The sequence below is a fragment of the Sylvia atricapilla genome, chromosome Z (assembly GCF_009819655.1).
Source record: "Sylvia atricapilla isolate bSylAtr1 chromosome Z, bSylAtr1.pri, whole genome shotgun sequence".
NCBI lineage: Eukaryota > Metazoa > Chordata > Aves > Passeriformes > Sylviidae > Sylvia > Sylvia atricapilla.
The window spans coordinates 43,567,288-43,592,040 of record NC_089174.1 but is presented as its reverse complement, the minus strand read 5'-3'; the positions used below and the strand labels follow the sequence as shown (position 1 = coordinate 43,592,040).

Sequence of the window (24,753 nt, the reverse complement as noted above, 5' to 3'; positions counted from 1 at the left end):
GGTTCTTAGAAAACGTAGCTACCAAACCCCAGGGCACACTGCAGCAACACATCTCCAACAGAAGAGACACTTCTGAAGAGCCACTTTAGTTCCTAGCATGTTCAGTCAATCTGAACATCAACATCATCATCATGAGAACTACTTCTCTAACATTTGCAGATTGTTCTAGAAGACACAGTGGAAATGCTTTGGGTGTTCAGGCCATTTCTATCTTGGCAAAGAAGGAAATAAACAAAGGTATTTTGTTTGTTTTAATTGATCACTGGTTAAATTGTAATATATTTCAAAGCAAAATATTCTGTTCAAGAGCATTTTACCAAACATTAAATCTACTTTAAACAAGGCTTAACTTGACTATTTTACTTTATATACATACAGGTGTAAGTTTCATTTCACTAGAAGCAAAATGAAACAGTACATTGCATTTTCTAAAAGATGGCAGAAACAGGAATTGAGTGTTCTGTCCTTCCACACACTCCAAATCAGAAAAAAACACAGGTATTGAAAGTACAATCACAAGTACAGGTAAATACAATAAGGACCTCAGAGCAAGCCAAGACCTTATGAGAGATGACAATCACTTCTAGAAATCTACATTGCAAATATACAGTACATTCCACTAAGAGTTTTGGGAGTTCCCACAATGCCTCTTAATCCCCTTTTGGTAATAAAAGCTTCTATGACAACACACATCCTTCATAAAAAGTACTGAATTTGTATTTTTGGAGCATACGTTGGAAGCTTGATGCAGTCTAAACTGTAGTCCACAATAAGCTCACCCAAGGAGAGAGTAAGCAAGCATTGCAAGATCCATCAAGTTCAGAACCAGAGCTCAGCTCCTCGTCACTGGGCTTCTGGGTGTGAGAGCTGCACTGCACCAGGGACAGGCTCAAAGGGTGGGAAATGATACATTCTTTTACAGCTTTTGCAGGTCAATCACCTGCAAGTTCTTGACAGAAAATGTCAACTGAGTCATTCAAGATTAATTTGAACTTATTTACAAAGCAGCCGTTACATTGCAATTGTTAGACAACTAAGGACATAGTTAAGGAACAACAAGGCTTCCACATTTATGCTATCCCTGAAAATACTTCTGTGAGCAGCAGAGAGTTGCAGCAGCCAGCAAGTATGCAAGCACACTGCCACTGCTGGGGAAACTGCAGTCTGGCCTTGGCAAGTGGAATGGTGCACAGAACCCAGCAGTCCCAAAGGCTCGACGAGATTTCTGTCACGTTCAAACTCTGCTTTGGTTTGTGCAAAATGTTAATCCTGTCCATGTAGCTTTCACAATCAAACTCTGTGCTTGGCAAGACGAAAAGGGAGGAACTGTCCAAAACCAAGAACATGGAAGTAAACAAGGCATTTTTCATGAGCACTGGTTACTCTCACAAGTACAACACCAAGGATTCTGCCACTGTTCCAAGGAAATGTGCTTCATCAGCACTTTTGGAGGTTTTCTGTTCCATACTTGCTGAAGAAGTTACCACTGATTAGCAAAATAGTAGATCCAACTAACAATGCTAAGAGCCTTCCAGGCTTTATGTCTAACTAACCACTAACACACTTAGCTGCTCCTAAGAAACTCTGACAGCACTGTAGTGGAAACACCAAACAGGTATGCCCGAGGTTGAAGACACCAACTGATTATCTCCAGTTAAAATGCATGACCTGTTTCTAATAGGCAGACTCCAGCCATGCACTCTCTTAACACCAATCCTTCTTCACCGATCTGTTTTAAAAGTTTTCTTGCTGGACTCCCCAGATCTAACAGCAATGTAACATAAGCAATGTAATTAAAAAATAAGTAGTGGCAACCTGCCCAAACAATTTTTAAACCTGCTTTATAGACACTTCGGGGGGGGGGGGGCGGGGGAAGCTAGGGACTTGATATTCCCACCTGCTACAGTCAGTCAGCAGCATTCTAAAAGGGCTTAAAAAAAGCAGGAAAGTAGGCTGCAAACCAGGTTCCCTCTACTAGTCTACACCTGTTTTCAGCAGAGGTAGGAGTCAATAGGTCAGTGGAAAGAGAATTAGAAAACAGTCAGATGTACTTTAGAGCCCTGGAGTCTTTCTCTACTCTTTCTTTAATCTATCTTGTGCTGTTTTCCTCTTTTCTTGCAATAACCATCTCAGCCTACTTACTTTTCAGAAGTGAGACCTGGTAGGCTGCAAACAATTTATAACATTAGTCAGGTGTTGTTACCAGACAGAGGAACAACCAATATGGGCGAGCAGGCACCAAGACTTGCTGCAAGAGTAAAGGAGGTACTTTATGAGATAAGCTCAGGTGCCACATGCAAAGCCTGGTCAGTATTAACCTCTGGCAACATTCAGTAACCTCACCTTCATGCTTCATAGCCAGCAGAAGCAGATTCAAAACCTGAATAAAGTTCAGCTTTCAGGGCACGGCTTCAACACTTCAACACTTAACTGTGCAATGAACAATTAACATTTTAAGCAAAGAGAATCTATCCAAGTCTCTGATTAATCACTTTTTTCTGAAGTGTGTTTTAAAAGCTTTTCAGTTTGTGGACACTAAGAATACAGCTACAATGAAATGTGTGTGTAATCATTTGAGTGCACTCCCAGTCCATACAGCAGACAGACAAGTACAAAGCAAAAGGTCGAAAAGCCCTCATTCCCAAATTTTCTATCTTTTTTTTATAACTGCTTTAAAATTAATTTATACAACTCCTAGACATTTTTCTTTCAAATGACCCTCTCCTATAAAAGCAACATTAAAACTCAATACACATTTATATGAAATACATTTTAACTTCTCTCTTCCCAGGTTCTTGTACCTAATGTGTAAGTTTTACAGTAAGAAACACCTTCAGGGTCCTCATGCTGCTTTGTGTTGCACAGAAAACAAAATTTCAGTTTATTATGTTTATAATCACCACTTGAACTTTTTTTAATTTCCAAATTACAGTTTGCTTACAGAAGCTTAGTGAAATCCCCATTGTTTGCACATTCTTGTATGTAACATAGAGAAATGTCACAGTTAAAAAAAAAAAAAAAATCAAAAAATCAAAACAAAATCAGAACACCCTACCCAAAATAGTTTCATTGTCAAGATTTATCTGTTTACAGAACCAAGCCTCTCTCAGATTCTTAGCGCAAAATTCAATTATGTAGAAAGGAGCAGGACAGAGAAATAAGAGCGCTCCCCACTGAGAACCAGAGCTGACAAAGCCATAAAATAAGCTGGGCACCTCTGTCAACCCAGCTGAAGTTTCAATAATTATCTAATGGCTCTTGGAAAAATCCATAGCCAAACTTCTTGATTTTCTGTAATTTTTAAAAGAGAGAGCTAGGAGCTTCAGTTCCAGGTAAAATACTTACATTCATGTTTTCCCTGCTAACTTAAAATCACATCTAAGGCTCTTCTCTGATGTTTCAAGAAAATTTAGCAAGCAAGAGTAGAGAAATTAAAAAAAATATTAATGTAGACATCATCCAGAAAATGCTGCCAAATATAGAAAGCAGAGGAAGATATTTTCCTCCCTCTTTTCACATTTTAATTTTTTAAACACGTATTTCAAGAAAAGAGCAATTAAAAATGTATGCCTTAAAGTTGCCTGTACGTGCTGAATGAACAGGAGTTTTTAAAGCACTCCTTTATTCTAAGCAACCCCTATAGAAATGCTTTATCTCTCAGCTGTATACATATAACACTACACTCAAACTCATTATATATCTGTGTTCATCTAAACTTATTTCTAGATAACATTTGCCATAGAACTGTAAAGAGGTGTCCCACAAACCTATCTTCCAGCAGAAGCCTTTAATTTCCATGGTTTCAGAACAAATACGCAAAGAATTAATGAAGTGTCCAAAAGAAAAAAAAGATTAACTCTTACTTTAAATCAGACAGCAAGTTACATACATTTATGAAGAAATCTACTGAGATTTAAGACTGCTTCAAAGCAGTAACTGAAATACAACAGCAGCTATGAATAATATATAACCTTCCTGATCCATAACTGATCCTAGCTTCACCTTAAAAAAAACAACAACCACAGCAGCTGAACATATATGCAAATGTACACGAACAAAACCTTTGATCAGAGGTAAATAAGTAACTGTGTTATATCAGAGCTAGAGACCAGACATTGCAATTGTTCAGCAGTCTCTAACCCACCAGCTCTCACACTGGTGCAGCAATGGAAAAATCTCATCCAACAGGCCTTTCAGGTGGCATTAGAATCTCATGTTTCCTGTTCAGATGTTGCTCAGCTGAACAGTTACCTCTGCTAATAGTACAGCTTCCCTCTTAGTTAAGCATGCAAAATGTATAAAAAGGCAAGTGATCGAAATATCCCCTTGAATGCCCAACTGTCTGGTATCAAGAGACTGCTGCTGAAGATTTAATACCCCAGCACTTATTTTCAATGTTTTCAAACTTGATATGAAAATAGTATTTTGTTATTACACAGAGTATAACAGTCATTGGTCTTTTGCATCATCCACCCCAGCACTAGTTAAAAAGTGCCTTCCAAACAGGGATGAGAAAACACAGCAAGTTTTGTTACGAAGTTGTGTCTCTGCTCATCTTGCACTAAGCAGTGCATGGAAATAGTTGAACAGAAATTCAACAGTCTACCAAGACACACCATGTTTTCACATGCACTGATGACATGCCTACCTTGAAAACACAGAAGTTGAAACATGCAGCAAAATGTCTGTTAAAGCATTTTAAATGCTCACCAGATGATAATGAGTGATCTAATACTCAGACAAAGCACAGTAAAAAGTTTGTGCTTACACTTCAAGTTTCAGAGTAACATTGTTTCTATAGTATTTGAAGTGCAATGAAAAGAAAGTTCCACTGAATTCAGAAGCAAGAGACACCATTTAAAGAACTAGGAAAATAAGCACAGGTCAGAGTACTGCAATAAATAAAACTGCAGGAACATGCAGACCTCAGAGTCAAAATTTCTTTTTAGATTCATGATATTAAAAAAAAAAAAAAAAAAAAAATCAAAAAATCAAGAATAACCCTGTCTGACTTTCCCACATGTGGTGTCTTTTTTGCTAAACTGTTACTCTATTATAAGGAACACAGATATTACCAGAAAGCATTATTTACAGAATGATTATCAGATTGATTATATAAAATACAGATTAAAATATACACCCTTAGATTTGAGATAAGCCAAGCAAATTCACTGCTGCTAACTAAACACTTTGAAGAAGGTGACAGGCACCAAATATCAAACTGAATCACAAAACTACTCAAAGTAATAGACAAATTTGGGATGGTAGAGGTATAGCAAAGATCAATTAAGTTGGAATGATTTATAACTATTACTAGCCTACCACTAATTACTTAGCTTCATTAAAATTCTATTTTTCTTATAAAAAACTGAAGAGAAACCTTTCCTCCCAGACTGTGATTTCTACAGGTACTCAGCAGCTTTTTTAATGCATCTATGTAATGCTCTGTACTCTACATCTTACAAAATACATCCCCACATTTAAGTGCATGACTAGAAACTGTGCTGAAATCGTGGAAAAGCGCTTCATAAATCTCAGGCGCAATAAAGTCATAATGATGCTCAGCTCCAGTTTCTGGAAGCAGTTCTGTGAAAGGTGAAGTTTCAGAAAAGGGACTTTGATCCCTGGTTTTCAAACTCTGACCATGCATCATTCAATTCCATGAAGATCATTTTGGCATATTGCTCGTAGGGTTGTCCTGTGGCCTGGAAATGGAGAGAACATACCATAAGCATAAAAATATTAGAAATTTGGTACTTTAGTAAAGATCCCATCCCTTATTTATTATGGTCTTTTCATAAACAGTTTCAGTTACTGTTACTTACTAATCAAATTAAGTCATTTTTGGAATTGCTTCCTGAGAGATCTTGCAGTAGTGTACAAGGATAAAATCTGAGTCCTCTTTGAGACAACTTCTTTTGAATGGCATTCCCTGGAGAAAAATCTGCTGCTGGTTGGGAATGATGTTAAGACTCAGCGTGACTGACATAGCACTTCCTGTATGTTTGCTTCCATACTCAAAGATAGTATGGTCCCTATTCCCTGCCTGTTTCACAGCAACCCTGACTTTGGGCCAACACAATCCAACTCCTGTGGTTAATAAACATCCAATCCCAAAGAATGGTTCTCTTCAACAAAAAAGGGAAGCCCCAGAGCCCCCTCCAGTGTTCTTCCCCTTCTCCTGCTGCTTAGTTTTTGCCACCTGCAGTACTTTATCAACACACTTAGTGCTTTAATGGGTAAGTGGCAGAATAAAAGAATAAGGAGGACAAATATACCCTAAATAGAGCTGTGTTCTGACACTGATGCATTAAGGGGCTTACTGAAAACACCTAAAAAACCACCACAAAGGTGGAAGAAGTCACATACCCAAGAACACTGAAGGACGAGGAACTAAAAAAAACAAAAAATACCATGTTTGTTATGGACACAAGAAAACATAGAATTTAGACTACTCCACACTAAACCACCCATGAATACAAACCTGAAAATTCAAACTAGGTATACCCAGTGCAAGGGCTCAGAACAGGAAGCTACCTTGACACATTGGGATGCATTAAATATTTTTTAAAAGACACCTGTAAATGACGTACAGCAGTTTTTTTCCCACCAGTTTTGCTGTGGCAGCCTCTGAGTCTCCATACTAGTTCTAAAAGATCTGAAGTACCAGCTCACATAAAAGATTCTACTAATCAGCATTAAATCTGCTATCTGTCAGTCAGAACCCAGCATGATTGACTTTAGTGCTCAGTACAACCCTCATGGGATCCTTCATTTGTTAACACTTCTCTGTTGAATTCTGTGCTGAGTCACGATGACAAGAATTATCCTGTACTACCTGAATGCAGTAGGACACCACATTCAGAAGACAATGGAAGCAGAGTGAAGAACATCTACGGTGTTGATTGAGAAGCAAGGCATTTTCCAGTAACCAGTACGGTGTGGTTAAAGCAGTTTGTTTTCCTCCTATAATAAAGAAGATTAGAGGAACACACTCACCTTATCAGGATGAACCACAAGCACTGCTCTCCTGTAATACTTCTTTACTTGTTCAGGAGTTACTAGATCTGCCATGCTGACTGGTTTCCACTTATTTTCCCCTTCCCAAAGCACTGTATGAAGAGTGGATATTAATGCTCTGATATTTCTCTCCTTTCCTTCAATCCATTCAAGAATCTAGGAAAATCAAAATATATACAAGTGAATGCAGCACTGTTAGCATTCTCAGGCTCTACAGACATAGTCTTCACTCTCTGAAAGACTGTATTATCGTGATTCAAGTAGTTGTCCTACTGCACTCACTCTCCAAATTCAATTGTCCTAGCCACCCAAGTGATATTTTGTATGTACCACTAGGGAATAGCTCATTGTTACTAGTTTATTGCAGAAATTCAGTCATTGCAAGAGAAATTACTGAGATAGTTACATGTCACAAACCTCTGCAAAAATTAATCATAAGACAAATGACAAGAGTAATTAAAGACATTTGCTACAATAAGTTATTACATTAATCTCATCCCTGTCAGGGCACACACATAAATTATTACTTGATTTGGGCAAAAGAGTAAATATATTTTAAAACTTCTATGGTACAAGCCTTGTAAAAAGATGGTGTCTATTAATAATTCATGTTTACTTAAGCAACCTGCAGATGTGCACAGACTAAAGTGTTCTCTGAGATATCCCCAAAGTCTGTTAGAGTAATTTTTCAGACTTGAAGCAATATTCAAGCCATAATACAGGAATACAGTGTTTTCATTGAACACTTACTATCACCAGCGAGAATGGTAACAAAGTATCTGTAGTTATTTCCCTTTGTGGTGATTTTTATTAAAAGGTATCTCTGGAAGCTATGCACTCTCTCTTCACGAAGGATATTGTGAAAACAAGTTTCAGCATCCTTTTATAGTTTGTTCACTAACTTTTCTAAAGTACCATAAAGACTGAAAACTGGAAGTGGAATAACATGTGAAGTTATCAATGACTAATGGGTCAAAAAAATCTGAACAGCAAAGGAACACTTCCAAAACTAGTTAAAGCCTGTCTCCAGAACTGCACATTCTAGTAATTTCTTAAGACAGCAGCACCACTCATTAACGAAGAAATGAAAGTACGCGGTCACCCCGAAGACAGCAATTCTCACATGCTTTATTTTTAAAGTGTATTTTTGTATTACCAGTTAAATCCATCTTTTCTAAACCATGACCTATGCCAGCTGGTGGATGGGGTCGGCCGCTTGGGACCCAGAGAGCCACAGCCACCCCAAAGGATGTCTCACTAGAAACAGCTCCTTGGGCGGTCAGGGCGCTCCTCAGCTGGGTAGAGGGGCTTCTCAGCATCGGGCAGAGCAGTGATTTTTCAGCTCAGTGATTTCAGCTTTCAGTGATTTCAGCTCGGTGCTCTTAGCTTATGCCCTTGTGAGTTTGTCCCTCTTTTAGTCGGCCGTAGTGAGAGAGAGAGAGGTCTCGTATGGAATTTTCACAGGAGGTACTTTATCAGAATGGTACCAGCGAAAGGGGTCCAGGAACAAAGAACCTCTCCTGACCAGAGGAAACCCAGGGGTTTTTATGGGACACCAGGGTGGGAGGAAAAGGGTACAGATCCAATCAATTGTAACAAATCTACATAAAATCCCGAGAGGGCTTGTGGGTCTTCAGACGGGTTGCCGTAGCTAAGAGGTTTGTCTTTTTGTCCTAATAGCTCAGAGTGAAGTTGCAAAATTCTTCCTTGACTCCTCAGCTAAACTCTCTCCAAGGCAGGGCAGCCAGGGCTCCGCCCACCTCCACAATGACCCTTTAATTCCTCAGTCAGTCATTGTATCCTTCTCCTCTCTTATCAGCAGCTCTAAGCATAAGATCAGATTTTCACTTATATCAAAATCACTGTTAAACAAACCTTGAGTTTCAAGGGGTCCATATCTTTAGACATCTCCTGTTTTCTCATCTCAGCAATTGTCTTTGGTCCCTTTTTATCAGATTTCGCTGAAAATCCTTGATTAGATAAGAGATCCTCAAAGTCATTTTCTGAAACCTTTGGCTTCTGACCTATAAAAAGAAAAACAACAACTGTAAAGTTTCACAGGAGAATACATTAACAGGGGAAATATATTGCCCATAGATACACCTGGATGGCATTTATCATGCCATATACCATGACAAATATCCTTCAGTGATGCCAAAAGCCACAGAACTAAGAGGGACAGAAATAAAAGGGATGACTAACAAACTTTCAGTCGAACAGAGCAAACAAGCTCACATCCTAACCTCTGACTAAGTACTTGGATGTACTTGTTTTTTAAAAAATGGAGTAGATTTGAGGGAGCACACATCTATCCATTTTGGAAACAGCTCCATTTTTCCAGTGTGAGTTAGTTCCAAGCGCCATGCAGCCGTTTTTCAAGTATTCATATACTCAATACTATTGTTGAAACAGTCTACATCTAAGCATGTTGAAACTTACCCAGAATAATGAAGGGATAAAATACCAAGATGAATATTTATTACAGAGCCAACAAATTTCAGAGAAGTGTAGAATAACTGAATTCTGAAGAAGCCTCTGGCTGTTGTCTAGTACAATCCCCACCCAAATCAGAGACAACCAGGTACATTTGTTAGGTCCTTGTCCAGGTGAGGTCCCTTGGTTTTTACAGGAAGGGAATTACAACAACTTGTTTCACCATTTCATCATGTCAATTGATTTTTTTCCCTTGTTCTCAGAGACTTTCCCATGCTGCAGTCTAGGCCTACTGCGTCTCCATCCCATCACCTGTTTCCAGATATGGGCCAACAGAATAATTCCAACTTAAAAAAGTACCTGCTGTTTTTCACTTATATGCCAGTTTAATGGAGGCACAATCCTAATACCAACACACCAGGAAATAAAATATTCCAAGAAAGTTCATACAGAGGAAGCCAAGCCTGTTCCTATAACTCCAGGTTTGTCTACTCAGTTGTACCATGTTAAAGGACTGTATGATTCTGTCTGGTCCTGTCCCCATGTGTCTTTCAGATATAAGAATTTTCAGGAATTTGAACCTCAGTAGTCTTTCCCAAGACAAGCTACTCTTCTTCAGCTATGAAAAACACACTTTACCTTTGTATCACAAACAGACTAACATGAAGCAACATTATCGACCATCTCTCCCCTAATGGATCAAATTTACCATTCTAAACTCACTGACACAAAACCAGTACCCACGTGGGTGAATAATTATAGCCTTGAGACTTTATGCCCAAACTTGCATATACTTGTGCCATCGTCAGCTTGTCTGTTCTGTACTGGGATAACTTTGGAAAGGCAGGATACAGGATCTGCTAAGTGTTTTTCTGTTGTCTACTAGACACAACCGAAATGTAAATAAAAACAAAGGCAGAAAAGCTTCTGCAGGTAACAGAACACCCAACTGACTTCACACGAGACATAAGTAACACACATTCAGAAAACTCACCGAAGCTTGGGGCTCTTACTCCTCTTTCTTCTCGTCCTCCAATAACACTCATGTTTACTGTGTAGTTGGGCTTAGCTGCTGTGCTGGACTTAGTTTGAGAGTGCCATGAAGTACTTGGTGGTCTAGGGGATTTCTGCCACTGACTTCCCAGCTTCTGAGATGGAGCAGTCTTCTGACTAAATCCACTACCTAAGAGGCCAGCAGTGGACAAACCTAACAATAAATACAAAATTAGTTGTTCAGTTCAATGCTATCACCTATTTAACACAAGTAAGACAGTTTGGTCTTGACATATAACCACATAGCTCACAGTGATACTACCACTGAAGAGAAAATGTAACAGGAAAGTGTAGGTTAAATGAAGTTAAGAGTCTCATTAACAAGTAATTTGGAAGGCAGGAGCTTGAGCTTTACTCAAAGTCTTCTCTTACAACTCAAGGTCTCAACTGTCAGTTTTAGCAAAAACACGCACCCTTATCTGAAGGATCAGGCATGTGTCAGGCCAGGAGATAATTTGGCTGTGACAGTAGTTCTGCCTCCCACTTCATTATATTTCTGCTAATATGCAGTGCATAATAGAAAAACTAATTATAAAAGGTGGTAACAGACTGAGAATATTTTCAAATAAATGCTTGCAAAGTCTCTAGTGATTCTTTGCACTACTCTTTAAGGAAGATGAGAAGATTATTCTACAGCAGCATTCACAGGCAATATACTGCATGTGAGTAAGGAAAGCACTGCAGGCTGCAGGAGATACTGTAATCACCTCACTGTGGCATAGGCCAAGCTTGTCTGGATATACACAGCAATGTAATCTTGATTTGCTCTTTCAAAAATGGCTCCTCAGACTTCAGCTCTCCTGATGCCTCCCTTTTGTAGTGGCTGCTCATACTTCAAACTTGCACAAGAGGATGTCACCCCAGGGCCATATACAAGATACTATACTATATTTTGAAATACCACTGATAAAACCCAGTATTGCAGTACAGCACCTAGTAAAATCTAGGAATGCACTATTTTTCATGAAATTACTCAACTGCAGTCAACTCAGTTTTCAGTCATTGACAACTTGTGAAATTTACAGAAAAAAAATTGTTACTAGTCAGAGCAAATAATCCTGCATACTGAAAAATTCTCTCTTTCACCCATTCTTTCAAAGCATTATTGCTTTGAAATTCATTATTGCAGTTTTTAAGGCCAACAAATTCTTCCTGTAAGACAGGTTAATGCCTCACTGTTCACAGAAACTTTTCAACACCACATTCCTAATTTCTGACAACATCATTAGTAAAGAAAGTGTGATAACACCAACCAGCAGAGAACACTATTGGTATCTTACCAATCCCCTAATATAACAGTATTAACTACTTTTAGCTACTACTACTCCTTTTAAGTTTAAACAGCATTCATACTTAAACAGTTCTCACTCTCAATTTTTCTTCTAGAACAACATCTTGTATGTGGAAGCAAAAAAACTCCTATGAAAAATTCAACAGTGTGGTATTCCAGTTGTATTCCAAAACTGAATTCCAGTTCCTGTGATGCCTTGAAAATTGATTTCAAGCCTAAGAACGTTAACCGCGACAGTGACATCTGGCCACTTCTTAATGCAGTCATTTTTCCTAACTGAAAGCTAACTAAGAGAGTAATGAATTGACCTAAGTCCTGATAAAATTAGTTCTATTTCTTTCATCGGATGCAGTGTGCTATACCTGCATCTTCAAGTCAAAGATAAATTGACTGCTTTTAGTATAACATTATCTGTAGATTTAACAACCTGTATTAACCTGAATTATCAATCCAGAAAATTTTTGAAAAATTTTTATTGCAAAGCAGCCTCATTAGTACTGCTCCAACACCAGAATTTTGCATGCTTATGCGCAAGCAACATCAAGAAGTCAAACACTGCATGCTACCTGGTGTTTCTACAAGAATTCCACTGGTACTCAATTCAACACACAGTAAAACCTCCCTTCCCAAACTAAGGGAAAAGCAGGTTTGTGCAATTCAGCAATAATTGTTGCTGTTCTGAATCATTCCTTGTAACCTGAGCAGCTGGTCACATTTGTTAGGGCAGTGTGGGCTCTGAAATGCAAGGACCTCAGCTCTTTTGTGAATGCTACAGGGCTAACTCCTGAATTTCAGGCCAATAAAACACCCTGGAAAAAGAGCTGCTCGGCAATGTCTTATCTTCCAGAACTCCTTGTTCCCTCTACTGCAAACTGACAGATGTTCATGATACTTTTGGTACTAGTGTGCAATGTATGGACTTGATTTGTGCTTATTTTACAAACATGGTAGATGTGAGTAGCAGAGCTATGAAATTCTACTGAATTCAGAGGAAAGTACTGAGTTAACTGTCACTTTGGAAATAAAAAATTTAACTACTTTAATGCTGCTTTCATTTTAAATCCTTCGAGAAAAGTATTAATGCTAGGTAAGAAACATCATGCTGAGTGTTACTGAATCAGCAACTCCTGGTATCTCTTACCATCTTAACTAGATTCTGAAGCATTATTTTTACTGTTCTTTTATCACAGCTCTAGTTATCTTCTGAAATATTATTCTGGATGTTTCAAAAAATATCTGGAAAATTCAATATTTTCTTGTTACTCAGCAGCTCTCAGCAAATACCTCAAGCTGGTCATTAACAATTAAAAGGAAACACTTTCCTTTACAGGCTGTCAGTAAAATTTTTTGGTACATGAAGCAAATCAAACAAATCAAAATACAGTCTATCAAAAGTAAAATCTTACCTGGAAGACCAGATCCCAGATTAGCAAGGTCAGCAAAAGGATCAAAGTTCTGAGTTTTTGCCTGGGTGAAAGACAAACCTGAGGACACACTGGACTGGCTTCCAGTGGTAAAAGCTTGGCCTGTTTAATAAGAAGACACATCATGTACATAGTCTGTTTGGAAATTGAGAGAGAATAAAAGTAGTATCTACACAACAACTTATGCAAACCTCCCCAGCATTCTACTTCACAACATATGTTCTCATGACAAGAATCACCATTACTATAAAGAACTGAAACAATTTAATTCCTGTGTTTTAAACTAAATGTGAAAAACTACACAAGTGCCTTACCAAAGGAGTATTTAAGCAGCAAAGCAAAAATCCATGAGGACATGCTGAGCAGTTTCAGGAGATTAAACTGAAGTAGTATATTGTACGTAGTAAAACTCCAGCCTGGAGTATTTCTCTAATGGAAAAATCTAATTTCGTCATACCTTCACAAACAGGCTTCAGCTGTGGTGATGCTACATTGCTGGTTGTTGAGGAATCTGCCCAAGAATCCCATCCACTTAAGAGATCTGGGTGGCTTGTAGATGATGATATTTTAGGTGGCTCTGGTGTCAAGTTGCCTACAGAAGAAAAAAAGAAATGTTTTCATGTTTAAGAAAGCCATAATAATAATATATATATTTACCAACACCAACAGAATGTGTATCACATTGCCAGCTACAGAGCTTGCTTAAATTTCTTGGTAAGAGTAGTGCAGTCTTAAACAAGACTCAGAAGGATTGTACACTGGAATTCCTTCATGTCTATTTTAAAACATCCCCCCTGCTCCGTAGATAAGGTATTTTCATGCACAGGCAACACTATGAATTTAACAGCTTAGATCTCCTGACCAAACTAAGCTCAGGTACAGATCTAGGGCATGCTGCTGTTCCTGACAACACAGGCAGTAAGCAGAAAGCAGCAGTGCTACAAGAATGGTGCTCTTTATCACTCAGCAGTCTGGGTGCTACACAGGTGAAGCCAGGTCACTTCAAACTGCAGGTTTGTTTAACCCAGGCCTCTTGTGACAAAGGGGCCTCTTGGCCAACTAATACTCTTTGAGGTGTGACTCAAATGCACATAATTGAAAAGCAGGATACAGGAAGAGTGATTTTTTTTTTCCCTGGGAAAAGGTTAAGAATCTCTAGCTCCATGAGTAAAAACCACTTTTCTATACACCATGATGTCTAAATGAAAAAGTCATATTTAAAAACAGGCAGGGGTGCTGCCACTAGCTCATGAAAAATGTCATATCCCATGTAATGGTGTAAACTGCCATCCCTGATACTTCCAAATGTTTCCCCACTTAATCATCACACAAACTGTGAGGTAAGCCATCCTCAGAACGAGATATGCTACGCATGGAACACTCAATACTGCATCCCAGCTCTGGGCATTCACCTTGACTACAGCTTATGGAGACTCACAGTGAAGCAAGACAGCTTTTGAATGTAACCCCTACTTTAATGCTGTAACAACTGTCAGTACTACAGGGAGAGGGCATATTTCACTAAAGCAAATACATTTAGCGGTGCTCTAAGACATTTCATAGACATAGGGTTTAGAAAGTTAACCCAGCTATCCTTACAAAAGCAGTCACATTTTGAAAGTCTCAACTACTGTATCACAGCCTTTCACTTGTCTCAGCTTCTCAGCTTTGCATTCTAAATATTAATATCAAATTGTCTTAATTAAAGAAATAATTAGAAGCAAATTAAATACCCTGATAGTACCTCAATCTACTAATACCATTTATAATTAGATCTTACAGCTGAAAAGTGAGCACATCAAATACCATCCAACATGTATCTGCTGAAAGCATTTATTTCAGCAGTATTCTCTGCTGCATGTGAGGGAAAACATCAGAATAAAATGCAAGAAGTAGCCACCATTACCAGCCCTTTTTCCATACTCAAGCTTCATCTCCCTGTCTCTGAAACCATGGGAGAAACAGCACATATTTATCTCAATACTCAGGACCCCAGCTATCTACTAAACAGCAGTGTCACTGGCTATAAACCAGCACCTATTCATCAGCTTAAAACTTTGCTGTATCATATTCCACTCCAAAAAGTTAAGCGGGCGTTGAATGAATACTAATGTTGATTTTTAGGTTAGAAATAATTTTGTTCTACAATCTCTGCTATGAAAATTCATTTTACAGGAGCATAAAAAATTAACAATTAATTATCATATAAAATTAACTATTATGAAAACAAGTTGAGAGAAATAAGACTAAATTAAATTACAGGTGAATGCATTTGAAGGATTGAAAACATACTATGCCTGTTTTATAACAATTGGCTTAGGAGCAGAGCAGCCAAGTTCATCGCCTCCCCCACCATGAACTAAGAAGGAAGTAGCCTACTGCTACATATAGCAGTAAATTCCCTATTAATAGTGACAGCTCATATACAACCACTACACTTATCAGAAAAATCTGAAACAATGCAACATACAATACACTGAAGAGATATCCCATTCCTTCTGAAACTTATGCCATCTTCTTTTTAGTTCTACAATGTGGGCAGTATGTCAGATCTTAACATCAAGAAAAAGTGTTATCAACATGATACTTTGACTTTTTGACTTCTACGTATTCTGAAGAGGCATGATGAAACCATACTGAATCCCTGTTTTTGTAACACACATTGGAGTTCATATAGACACATTAAGACAAAGGAGCAGAGTATCTAAAGAAATGGTAAAACATGAACTATAGCTTGATATACCAAAAATGAAAGCAATTAAGATCATGAGCATGCAGCTCCAAACCTGATTGTCTCAAGTTTTTTAATATGCACATTGATAATCCTTAGCCATATAGCAATGAACCACTGGTGGTCAGGGCAGAGAACTGTGTTTTTTACTAACACTGCTCAAACCAAGCTAAGATGCAAGAATAAGTTGGTGGTAATCAGATCACCCTTTCCAGCTTCCCAAAATAAGAGACCTTACACAGAACTTCACATAAGGTTTTCTTTATTTAACTTGTCATGTCTACAGGAAATCCTTTAATCACAGACTACAGGATTTTCTGTGAACCAAGAGGCTGGTTTAGTACGATGCAAGGTTTTTTTTAACCTTGTCTAAAGCCTGTCTGAGAACTCAAGTTCACAGAAATTAACTTCTCCTCAGGAGAAAACTATACTGATCACTCAGGTTTCTTTTGATCACCTTCCAAATCTCCTGCTGTCTTTGAGAGAAATATACTCTCAACTCAATCTACATTAAACATGATCTGCTGCTTTAAAAATCTAGAAGAAAATTAAACTATCTTGTCAATACACAGTTGTTTAGCAGCAACAGCACATTTTCCTATTACAGGACAGAATGTCTTAAGAGACTATATATTGTAGAAGAACTCTCTTTCACTTTGAAACTCCTATGATTTTAAATTTTAAGCCACCATCTGCAAAATAGAAGGTTAAAATTCTCTATCTTGAACTTGTGTTCATTGAAATATCTTCTCTTATTATCTACAGCAGTTTAGCAATCATTTACTAACAAACAAAGCTTATCCATCAATAAAATTTGATTTTAGACACTTACAGCTGCTCCAACAGTAGAGTCATCAAATTTCATTACTACAGCTCAGGTCACTACCATTACTATTAATTCATTTTTAGTTTAAATTTTTTTCTCCCTTTAATGACCTCATGTTTACACTGTCTTCTGCTTGCTTAACACTGCTCTTCTCAATGAATATGAATATGTCATTTGAGAACATGCTCTTATTTGTCCTTTCTTCTCCAGTTACTAGTGATTCTGTCCTTTCAGGACTCAAAAATTCAGATTAAGAGCAACATAATTATTAATACCTGTAACTTACTTGATAAAATTGATACCTGGAACAGGATAGAATGCTAAAGGCTCAAATACACACATCATTTCAGCTAAACACACATATAAGTTCTCATTTGAAAGATAAAGGTAAAGGTGTATGAAATGTTACCCCACTTCCATATGGTTTTTAAAGACTGCATAGCAATAGAGAAATATTGGGAAATCAATGTAAAACATTAGGCTGAAGATAAAATGGTTATGTTTTAAGTATCTTTTCCTATGTTGACAGAAAGCTCCAGAAATTACATTAAAATAGCAGGTATCCTAATACACTTATCAGAGTGCAAGCTATCAAGTAAAATCAGAAGCATAAAACAATAGGCAATTAAGTCAGATGGATAAATACTCCTTTTTTTTCTGTACTTGATCAAATGTTATTAACAGCTGAATATTCATGGTGGTATCCTTAAGACTGCAGATAAACATTTAGTGAACAGAAATCGATATTTTCTTTTTCTCACTTTAATAGATAAAAGGATTTCCTGTCTCCTCTCTGATATGAGGGTTCTGGTACCATAAACTTGGAGAAAAGAGCTGGGAACATTAATAGTGGCATAGGTTGCCCAGCTGTATAATCTATAGCACTGGAAATACTGAAAACCAGAAAGGATGGAGTCCTGAAGAGCCCACTCTACTTGACGCTGCTTTGAGCACATCAGCTAGAGGATCTCCAAAAGTCCTGCTTCTCAAGTGAGTTAGATTTCGGTTGAGATAATAAAATGTCCTGAGTTAAAAGGGAACCAAAAGGATCACAGAGTCCAACTCCTGGCTTTGCACAGGACAGCACCAAGAATCATATCACGTGCCTGAGAATGTTTCGCAAATACTTCCTGGAACTCTTGTCAGGTTGGTGAAGTGACCACTTCCCACTGTTCCAGTGCCCAGACAGCCTCTGGGAGAAAAATCTTTTCCTGACACCCAGGCTAGACCTCCCCTAACACAACTACAGCCCATTCGCTTGGGTCCTATCACTGATCACCACAGAGAACAGATCAGTGTAGGCCCCTCTTCTTCCCCTCACAAGGAAATTGTCAGCTGCAATGGAGTCTCCCCTCAGTCTCCTCTTCTCCAGGCTGAACAGACCAAGGGACCTCAGCTGCTCCTCATACAGCCTCCCCTTAAGGCCCTTCACCATACTCACAGCCACTCATACTCTCTATTGGCTCAGTGTCTATTTTTATATTATGGCACCCAAACCTGCCCCCAGCACTGGAGGTGAGGCCACCCCAGTGCAGAGCAGAGTGGGACAATCCCCTCCCTTGCCAAGCTGGAAATGTTGTGCATGATGCACCTCAGGACAACTCTGGTCCTCCTGGCTGCCAGGGCACTGCTGACTTGTTCAGCTTGCCATGAACCAGGTCCCTTTCCATGGTGCTCCCCAGCATCTCATTTCCCAGTCTATCTGCATCCAGGTTGCCCCATGCCAGGTGGAGATAAGCTCCACAGATCCCTGTTGATCAAATCTTCTATTGAATGAAAAATTCATGTTTGGTAACCTCACACAGGAACAGCAGTACTGACATAAAACTACAAGATGGAACAAAAACATAGCAAAGGAGGCAGCAAGTAGAATCCTCTCAGCAGAATCAACCACAACTGGAATATAATGATTAATAATGATAGAGAGGGCAATCAGCTGGGTAGCCTTTTATTTAAAAGAGGAAACCCTTCTCTCAGTCAGACAAATAATGCATTTTTTTCCTTCCAGTTTATCTGTAGCTCAGACGGCATCACTCAGACACAGGGCCAAACAGATCAACTGTTAAACAAAGAGAGGCAAGTCAGAGCTGCATGCAATAAGCTCTGGGAAGAAATCACCCTGGATTGAGGAAAAGGTGCATGATACCACCATTCCTGGCTACCTGCACACTGTAAGTAAGTGTCTGCGTGAGAAGTGACTTGGCTTCTCTGTTGGACACAGCCAGCTCCAACAGACGCATCACAAGCCACAGCTGAGCCTCCCAAACTAGCTGCACAGCAGTTCTAAGAGAAGGGACAAATGCGATAAAAACAGCCCTGCAGACATTCAGGTTGGTGGAGATGGAATGGCATCTGCTCCAGATGCCACAGCAGAGATTGCAACAAGGGGTGAAAGATCACAGCAAATACTCCCACTGCAGCCTTTGGAGGACCCTACACAGGCAGACATGTCCTCAGTGAAGCCACAGGCCATGGAGAGCAGCCCACACAGCAGTAGATTACTGGCAGAACCTGCAGTGCCTGGGAGAAGCACATCCCTTTAGCAATCTCTTCCCAAAGGACTGTACCCTACACAGACCTATATTCTTAGAAGACTGTATCCTGTGGGAAGTGCCTATACAGAAAGAGAGGAATGAGAGAGTAGCAAACAGCCCTTACAGACTGATCACAACCAGTATGTGAGAGTGGGTTCTACGGAAAGAATCCACACTTTGAAAGTCAGTTCTTAAAAAGCTTCAACATCAGTAGCTCTATCACTCCACCATTTTCACAAATATGTTTCTCCTTAAAGAATGATGGGAATACTGAACATATCACAAAGATTTTTGCTTAAAGATTAATAGATTTTAAAATAAATGCATGAGGAAAATGCTTCGCCAAGAATATATCAGAGAAATGAAACAAGTAAGATTATAGTATTACATAATGTACTTTGTAAGTATATTACCAGAACACATTCAGGTCAGGAAGGTGCAAGCTAGCCTCAGCCTGCACTTTAAGAACTGGCTATATTATAACTTGACTTGCTCATTTCTCTTCCAAGGTTTCCAGAAAATCTTTAAAATCTGAATACAGTCAACATAGCATACTATCAGCTATAATGTAAGTTTCCAGATGTTTGGGTACCTCCGTTATTAGATCACTGAGAGGAAACTCCAACTCCTAACATATGGTTAACAATACTAGAAATCCTGTCACATCATAAATAATAGCATGACATTATACAGAAAATATTTGTTTCTTGATGCATTTGCATCTGTACTTCCAGAGTACAAAGCTAATTAAAACAGCAATCACAACAAGTGGATCTATTAAGACACTAATCCACTAAGCTCAAAGACAAATGCACAGAGAAGAAACTGTTGAGAAACAGAACATCAGGAGCACACTTACCTAAATTTAAGAAATCTGAGCTGGAAGAGGGTGGAAGTGAACTTTGTGTAGAAGGAACTGTATCAGGCATAGATGTTGATGTTGGATTAAAGAAGTCCCCAAAGAGGTCTGGACCAGAAAGGGCTTGATTCTCTGAACTTGCTGACATTGTGAATGGGTCAAATGGATCAGCTAAAAAAGAAGCAGAAAACAAAATTATCTCATGACAAATTGTAGAATAAATGAAGTTGAAAAAGCCTTTCTCCTCTGGGGGCACAGAAAAAAAGCAAAGTTCATTCTAGTAAATGCAGCAGCCTTTTGTGAATTTTGTGTGGCAAAGAGTCCCCACCTATTCCTTCTTCTAGTCAAATGAACTTTCACATGGTACAAAAAGCATCTCAGCCATACATTACATGAACAGCTATGTCCTCTAACAAAAGCAGCAAGACTGCATACAATTAAAAACACTGTTAATTTCATCCATTTAAAACACATCTTAAGTTTGAGTGACCATCTGACACACAGAAGAATTACATTTGCTAAATACTCCATAATGCAAAATCCACAACAGACTTGAAGAAAATTGATTATTATACCATTAAAAAGAATATGAAGTAAAACGTTTGTACTACCATTCAGACTTGAAGGCATTGGCGCTTCTGGGGCAGAAAGCACGTCAACCCAAGAATGAAAAATCAACAGAAGCAGGACTTCAGCACGTCTCTAGTGATCCCAGTGAAGAAAAAATTAACTGGAAGAGTATTTATAGTCAGCATGGAGTAACATGTGACAGTCAGCTGGAATCACAGCTTTAGATCTTCCTGTTTCTGCTGCCCTCTAGGGTCAAAACCCCTCAAGAGCCCAGGGAGTCCTGCCAGATTTACTCAGAAGCTGAAGAGAAGGAATAATCCTGCTATAATACCTCAACATATCCTCAGGTAATGAACACACACTGTACCAGTCTCAAAAACATTGCAAGCAAATTTACTACAGCATCACACATAAACAAAACCTCGTGTATAAGTTTGTCAGGCAACCCAAAATATAACAGTGGCCAAATATTCTCAATTCTGCAATTATCTCTCAATACAATTCAGTGAAATACACTGAATGAGAATGACTACAAGAATGAGATATATACATGACTACTGCTCAGGTGTTTCATGCAGTAGACATGGTTGAAGAAAGAAAATGTAATAAAGGTTTCTTTTACAGATGTAAACATGGTAAATTAAGTAAAAATGGTAAATTAAAATTATTCTTACCTGACCACAGTAACAAAGTTCAATAGTGAATTGCCTCAAAATAAGAAAGTATCTAAAATCATCTAAATGCTCTGTAAAAAAATACTTCTAGCTGTCTGCAGATGAAAACTTTTAGTACCTATGAATTATCTTTGTGCAAACAACAAAACCTTGTAATGGTTTCCCAGTTTATGAGACTAATATTCCCAGAAATCTTCCCATTAACTTTAGGCAGAGAATTGTTACTCCCAGAAAGTGATGAAGAGATGAGTATCCACTGGTAAGAGGAACAGAATCTCTGAACTAAGACACCTTGTCTGAATAGCAAATAGACAGCACTACCCAGCATTCTCCTTAAGGATACTGACCTGCCAACAACATCAGTAAAACCAGCAAGAAAACGTCTTTTAGCAGTATTGTCATCATACTGGTTTAAGCAATAATCTACAGGATTTCCAGTTGCTCAGCACTCTTTTGTGATTAACACTTAAAAATCCCATGCAGACCTTTGACCTAAGCCGCACAGCTTTGTACATCTAGTGCCATTACTTTATGTAAAGTTCAAGTTATGACAATTCTACACCCTAACAAGAAAAGTTATGGATTTAGAAAAGGATCTAGCATGTAACATTCCTATGGGAAAGCTAAGAATTCTTTAAGATACTAAAGTCCCTTTAAATTCCAAATTTGATACTTTTCCATTTACAAGAGTTTAAAGTTAATAAGATACTGGCAACATAACAGAATACCTGGATAATGTACAGGAATTTCTCTCTTTCACGCTGAAGTGACACCTATTTTATTCATAGCCTTCCTACAGACTGACATGCTTTCTCCATACTGTTGAAGCACAGTTCTTACTTTCTAAGCACAATGCAAGCAGCAGTTTTCATTGTGTTGCACGTGTGACAAGTACTGATATTAAATTCACATACCTGAAGGCATGGCTGCTGCTGAAGACGAACCCGGAGTAGCAGCTGGACACTGACTACTGAAAAAGAAATCTGTTCCTTGTCCAAGAAGATCTGCAGTGGACTCATTTGAAACCTGTGACACACTACTCACAAACAGATTGTTCAACAAGTCTGCATTACTTGATGAAGAATTTATTTCTGAGATAGGTTGTTTCTGTTCTGCTGAAATATCAGAGTCTAGTCCCAGCAAGTCTACATTCTCTTCAGGGAGAGATTTTTGTAAAGGTGCAGATGGAGCTTCAAAACTGGCTTCAAAAAGTAACTCTCCTTCTGGAGTAGAGTCTTTTTCATTAACAATTCCGGCACTTCCTTCATCTGGAAATGTTGAGAACTCCTCATCTGAAGGATCACTCTCTTCCCTGTCATTAGACAGCTGAAGACGATCATTTTTAGGTGAACTGTCCTCTATTCCACTTTCTGGAGTTTTTCCTTCTTGAATAGGGGAAAAAAAATAATAACAGCTTTAAACAACCAGCATTATCCTTAGGACTAGGGTAAGACAAACTTTCATGGTGACATCCTAAGAAATTAATTCCTAACTAACTAAATCTCATATAAGAATTGATGAAAGTGGAACTATATGTTGCCGGCCACCTCTCTGTACAGGGCAGAAAAAGCAGCAGCTGACTACCATATTTGCCACTCCACAAAGGGAGGCATTACGAATTTTTAGAAAATGAGACTGACTTGGACATTCACCTCAAATCACTGTCTCTTAGAGCTTACAAGATTTCTCAGTAACTGCCACGTTCAAGAAAAGCATAAGCAGCTGCTGACATTTTCACCAACAAAGCAGCACCCAGGAAAGGGAGTTACACATACGCTATTACATTTTATTAGTCCTAATTACTGATCTGGACCCCACTGGCTAGTCTACTTTGTTTCCTCTGTTCCTCAGCCAAAGAGGGGCTGTGGGAGTGAAAAGCTTCCACGGAGACCTTTCAGGTTAAGATTTTTACAGAAAAAGAAAAATTTAGCTCAGCATTTAAGTTATACTGAACACCAAACGCCCTTACTTGGTGTTTATCCAAATGAAGCAGAATAACCACTTGTTATTCTGCAGAGCTCACTCTTTAAATAGCTTTTCGTCATGGTTAGTGAGTTAGAGATTTTTGCTGCTTAAGAAGGCTTAAGCATTCACTGGAAGGCATACAAGACAAACATAAACTACACAGTGACTTCAGAGGAAAATCCGTACCTTTCCAGTCCAGAGAATGAAAGAAGTTGTTTGCATCAGTACTACTGCTGTGTGGAGATTCTGTGTCAGGTGCACTTTCTGAAGACTGCTCCAAATGGGATGTCTCTGCTTCGTATTGTGCAGTTGAACCTGGCTGTCTAGGCAATTCTGGTTTCCCTATAAAACAGAATTTAAGCCAGAGCCCTTAGAGAGAAGCTTCTCAATCCTCCACATGGCAGATGATATTTGTCTTTCAGGCTGACTGCTGTAGGAAGACAATTATCTCTAATTTATCACTCTGCAAATGCAAATTCCTGCCCCCACTGTCTTCAAAATTAGTATTAACTTCTTTTCAACTGCAAAAACTGGTAAAACCCTATTTTGAACTAGGACATTAAATGAGAATCATAAAGTAACACTCAAGTATTCTATTTACATTTGTAGGAAAATGTAATTAACATCTCATTTGCATCAAACATCCCCTAAAACATGCAAGAGCTATGAACAGTATCTGCATTAAGAGACAGAAAAATAGAAAAAAGCAAATGAAGCTGTAGAAAAATGCAGAATATGCAATGCCAATGAAGAACATGGAGTGGTTAAAAAACACCACAAAGGGGTTAATACACTGTATGCTGCTACTAACTGCTTCTTACATTTCTTATTTTACTGAAATCAGGTACTAAGTGACTCATGCAAGATTCAGCTGCAGAGTTATCTACTGCTGTATCACCTCTCAAACCCAAAGTTTCCTCAAGGCAAATGAAGAAGACTTCCTAAATTAGTCAATATTCACCCACTATTTGAAAAAAAATGGATGGATGGCTATTTGGCTAAATTTAAATACACAACTGGTAGAGCACTTTTCTACTCTCCTTCTACATTCTCAGTTGTAGCTTAGAGATGCTGAAAAAATACTCCATCTCAGAAAACACACATAAAAGATCATGACTAATGAAAGAGTTTTAATACCAAGTTTTTTTTTAAAATCAGTTCACAGCACTTACTTTTGTCCTATTCCCTTCCCATCAATCTTAAGAAATACTTCCAGTGTAATTTGAAATCCTTACGTTACATGTATCCATCAGAAAATGGAAGTGACTTAAGAAAATAAGAGTAACTTTTACAGAGCCTCATCATGAATGATGATGTAAAGCTAAACACACTAGCTTTAGAGAGCTCACAGCTGTGTTCACAGTAGAATTAAG

At 38.4% G+C, this 24,753-nt stretch overlaps 1 protein-coding gene across 6 annotated transcripts in view; it reads right to left on the bottom strand.

Annotated features, from left to right (window-relative positions):
• Positions 1-238: 238 nt before the first annotated feature.
• Positions 239-24,753, bottom strand: part of GAK (cyclin G associated kinase) — a 66,089-nt gene continuing 41,574 nt past the window's right edge. Inside the window, exons 20-28 of one of the 6 annotated variants that reach the window (XM_066338780.1) lie at positions 23,567-23,722; positions 22,330-22,800; positions 20,172-20,342; positions 13,679-13,813; positions 13,204-13,323; positions 10,433-10,660; positions 8,896-9,044; positions 7,000-7,176; positions 239-5,705 (exon numbers count right to left, since the gene is read on the bottom strand). In XM_066338780.1, the coding sequence (XP_066194877.1) occupies positions 5,604-5,705; positions 7,000-7,176; positions 8,896-9,044; positions 10,433-10,660; positions 13,204-13,323; positions 13,679-13,813; positions 20,172-20,342; positions 22,330-22,800; positions 23,567-23,722 (1,709 nt within the window). In that variant the 3' untranslated portion in view covers positions 239-5,603. The remainder of the gene's footprint in view (positions 5,706-6,999; positions 7,177-8,895; positions 9,045-10,432; positions 10,661-13,203; positions 13,324-13,678; positions 13,814-20,171; positions 20,343-22,329; positions 22,801-23,566; positions 23,723-24,753) is intronic. The other 5 variants (XM_066338782.1, XM_066338784.1, XM_066338781.1 and 2 more) reach the window with 5 other exon arrangements.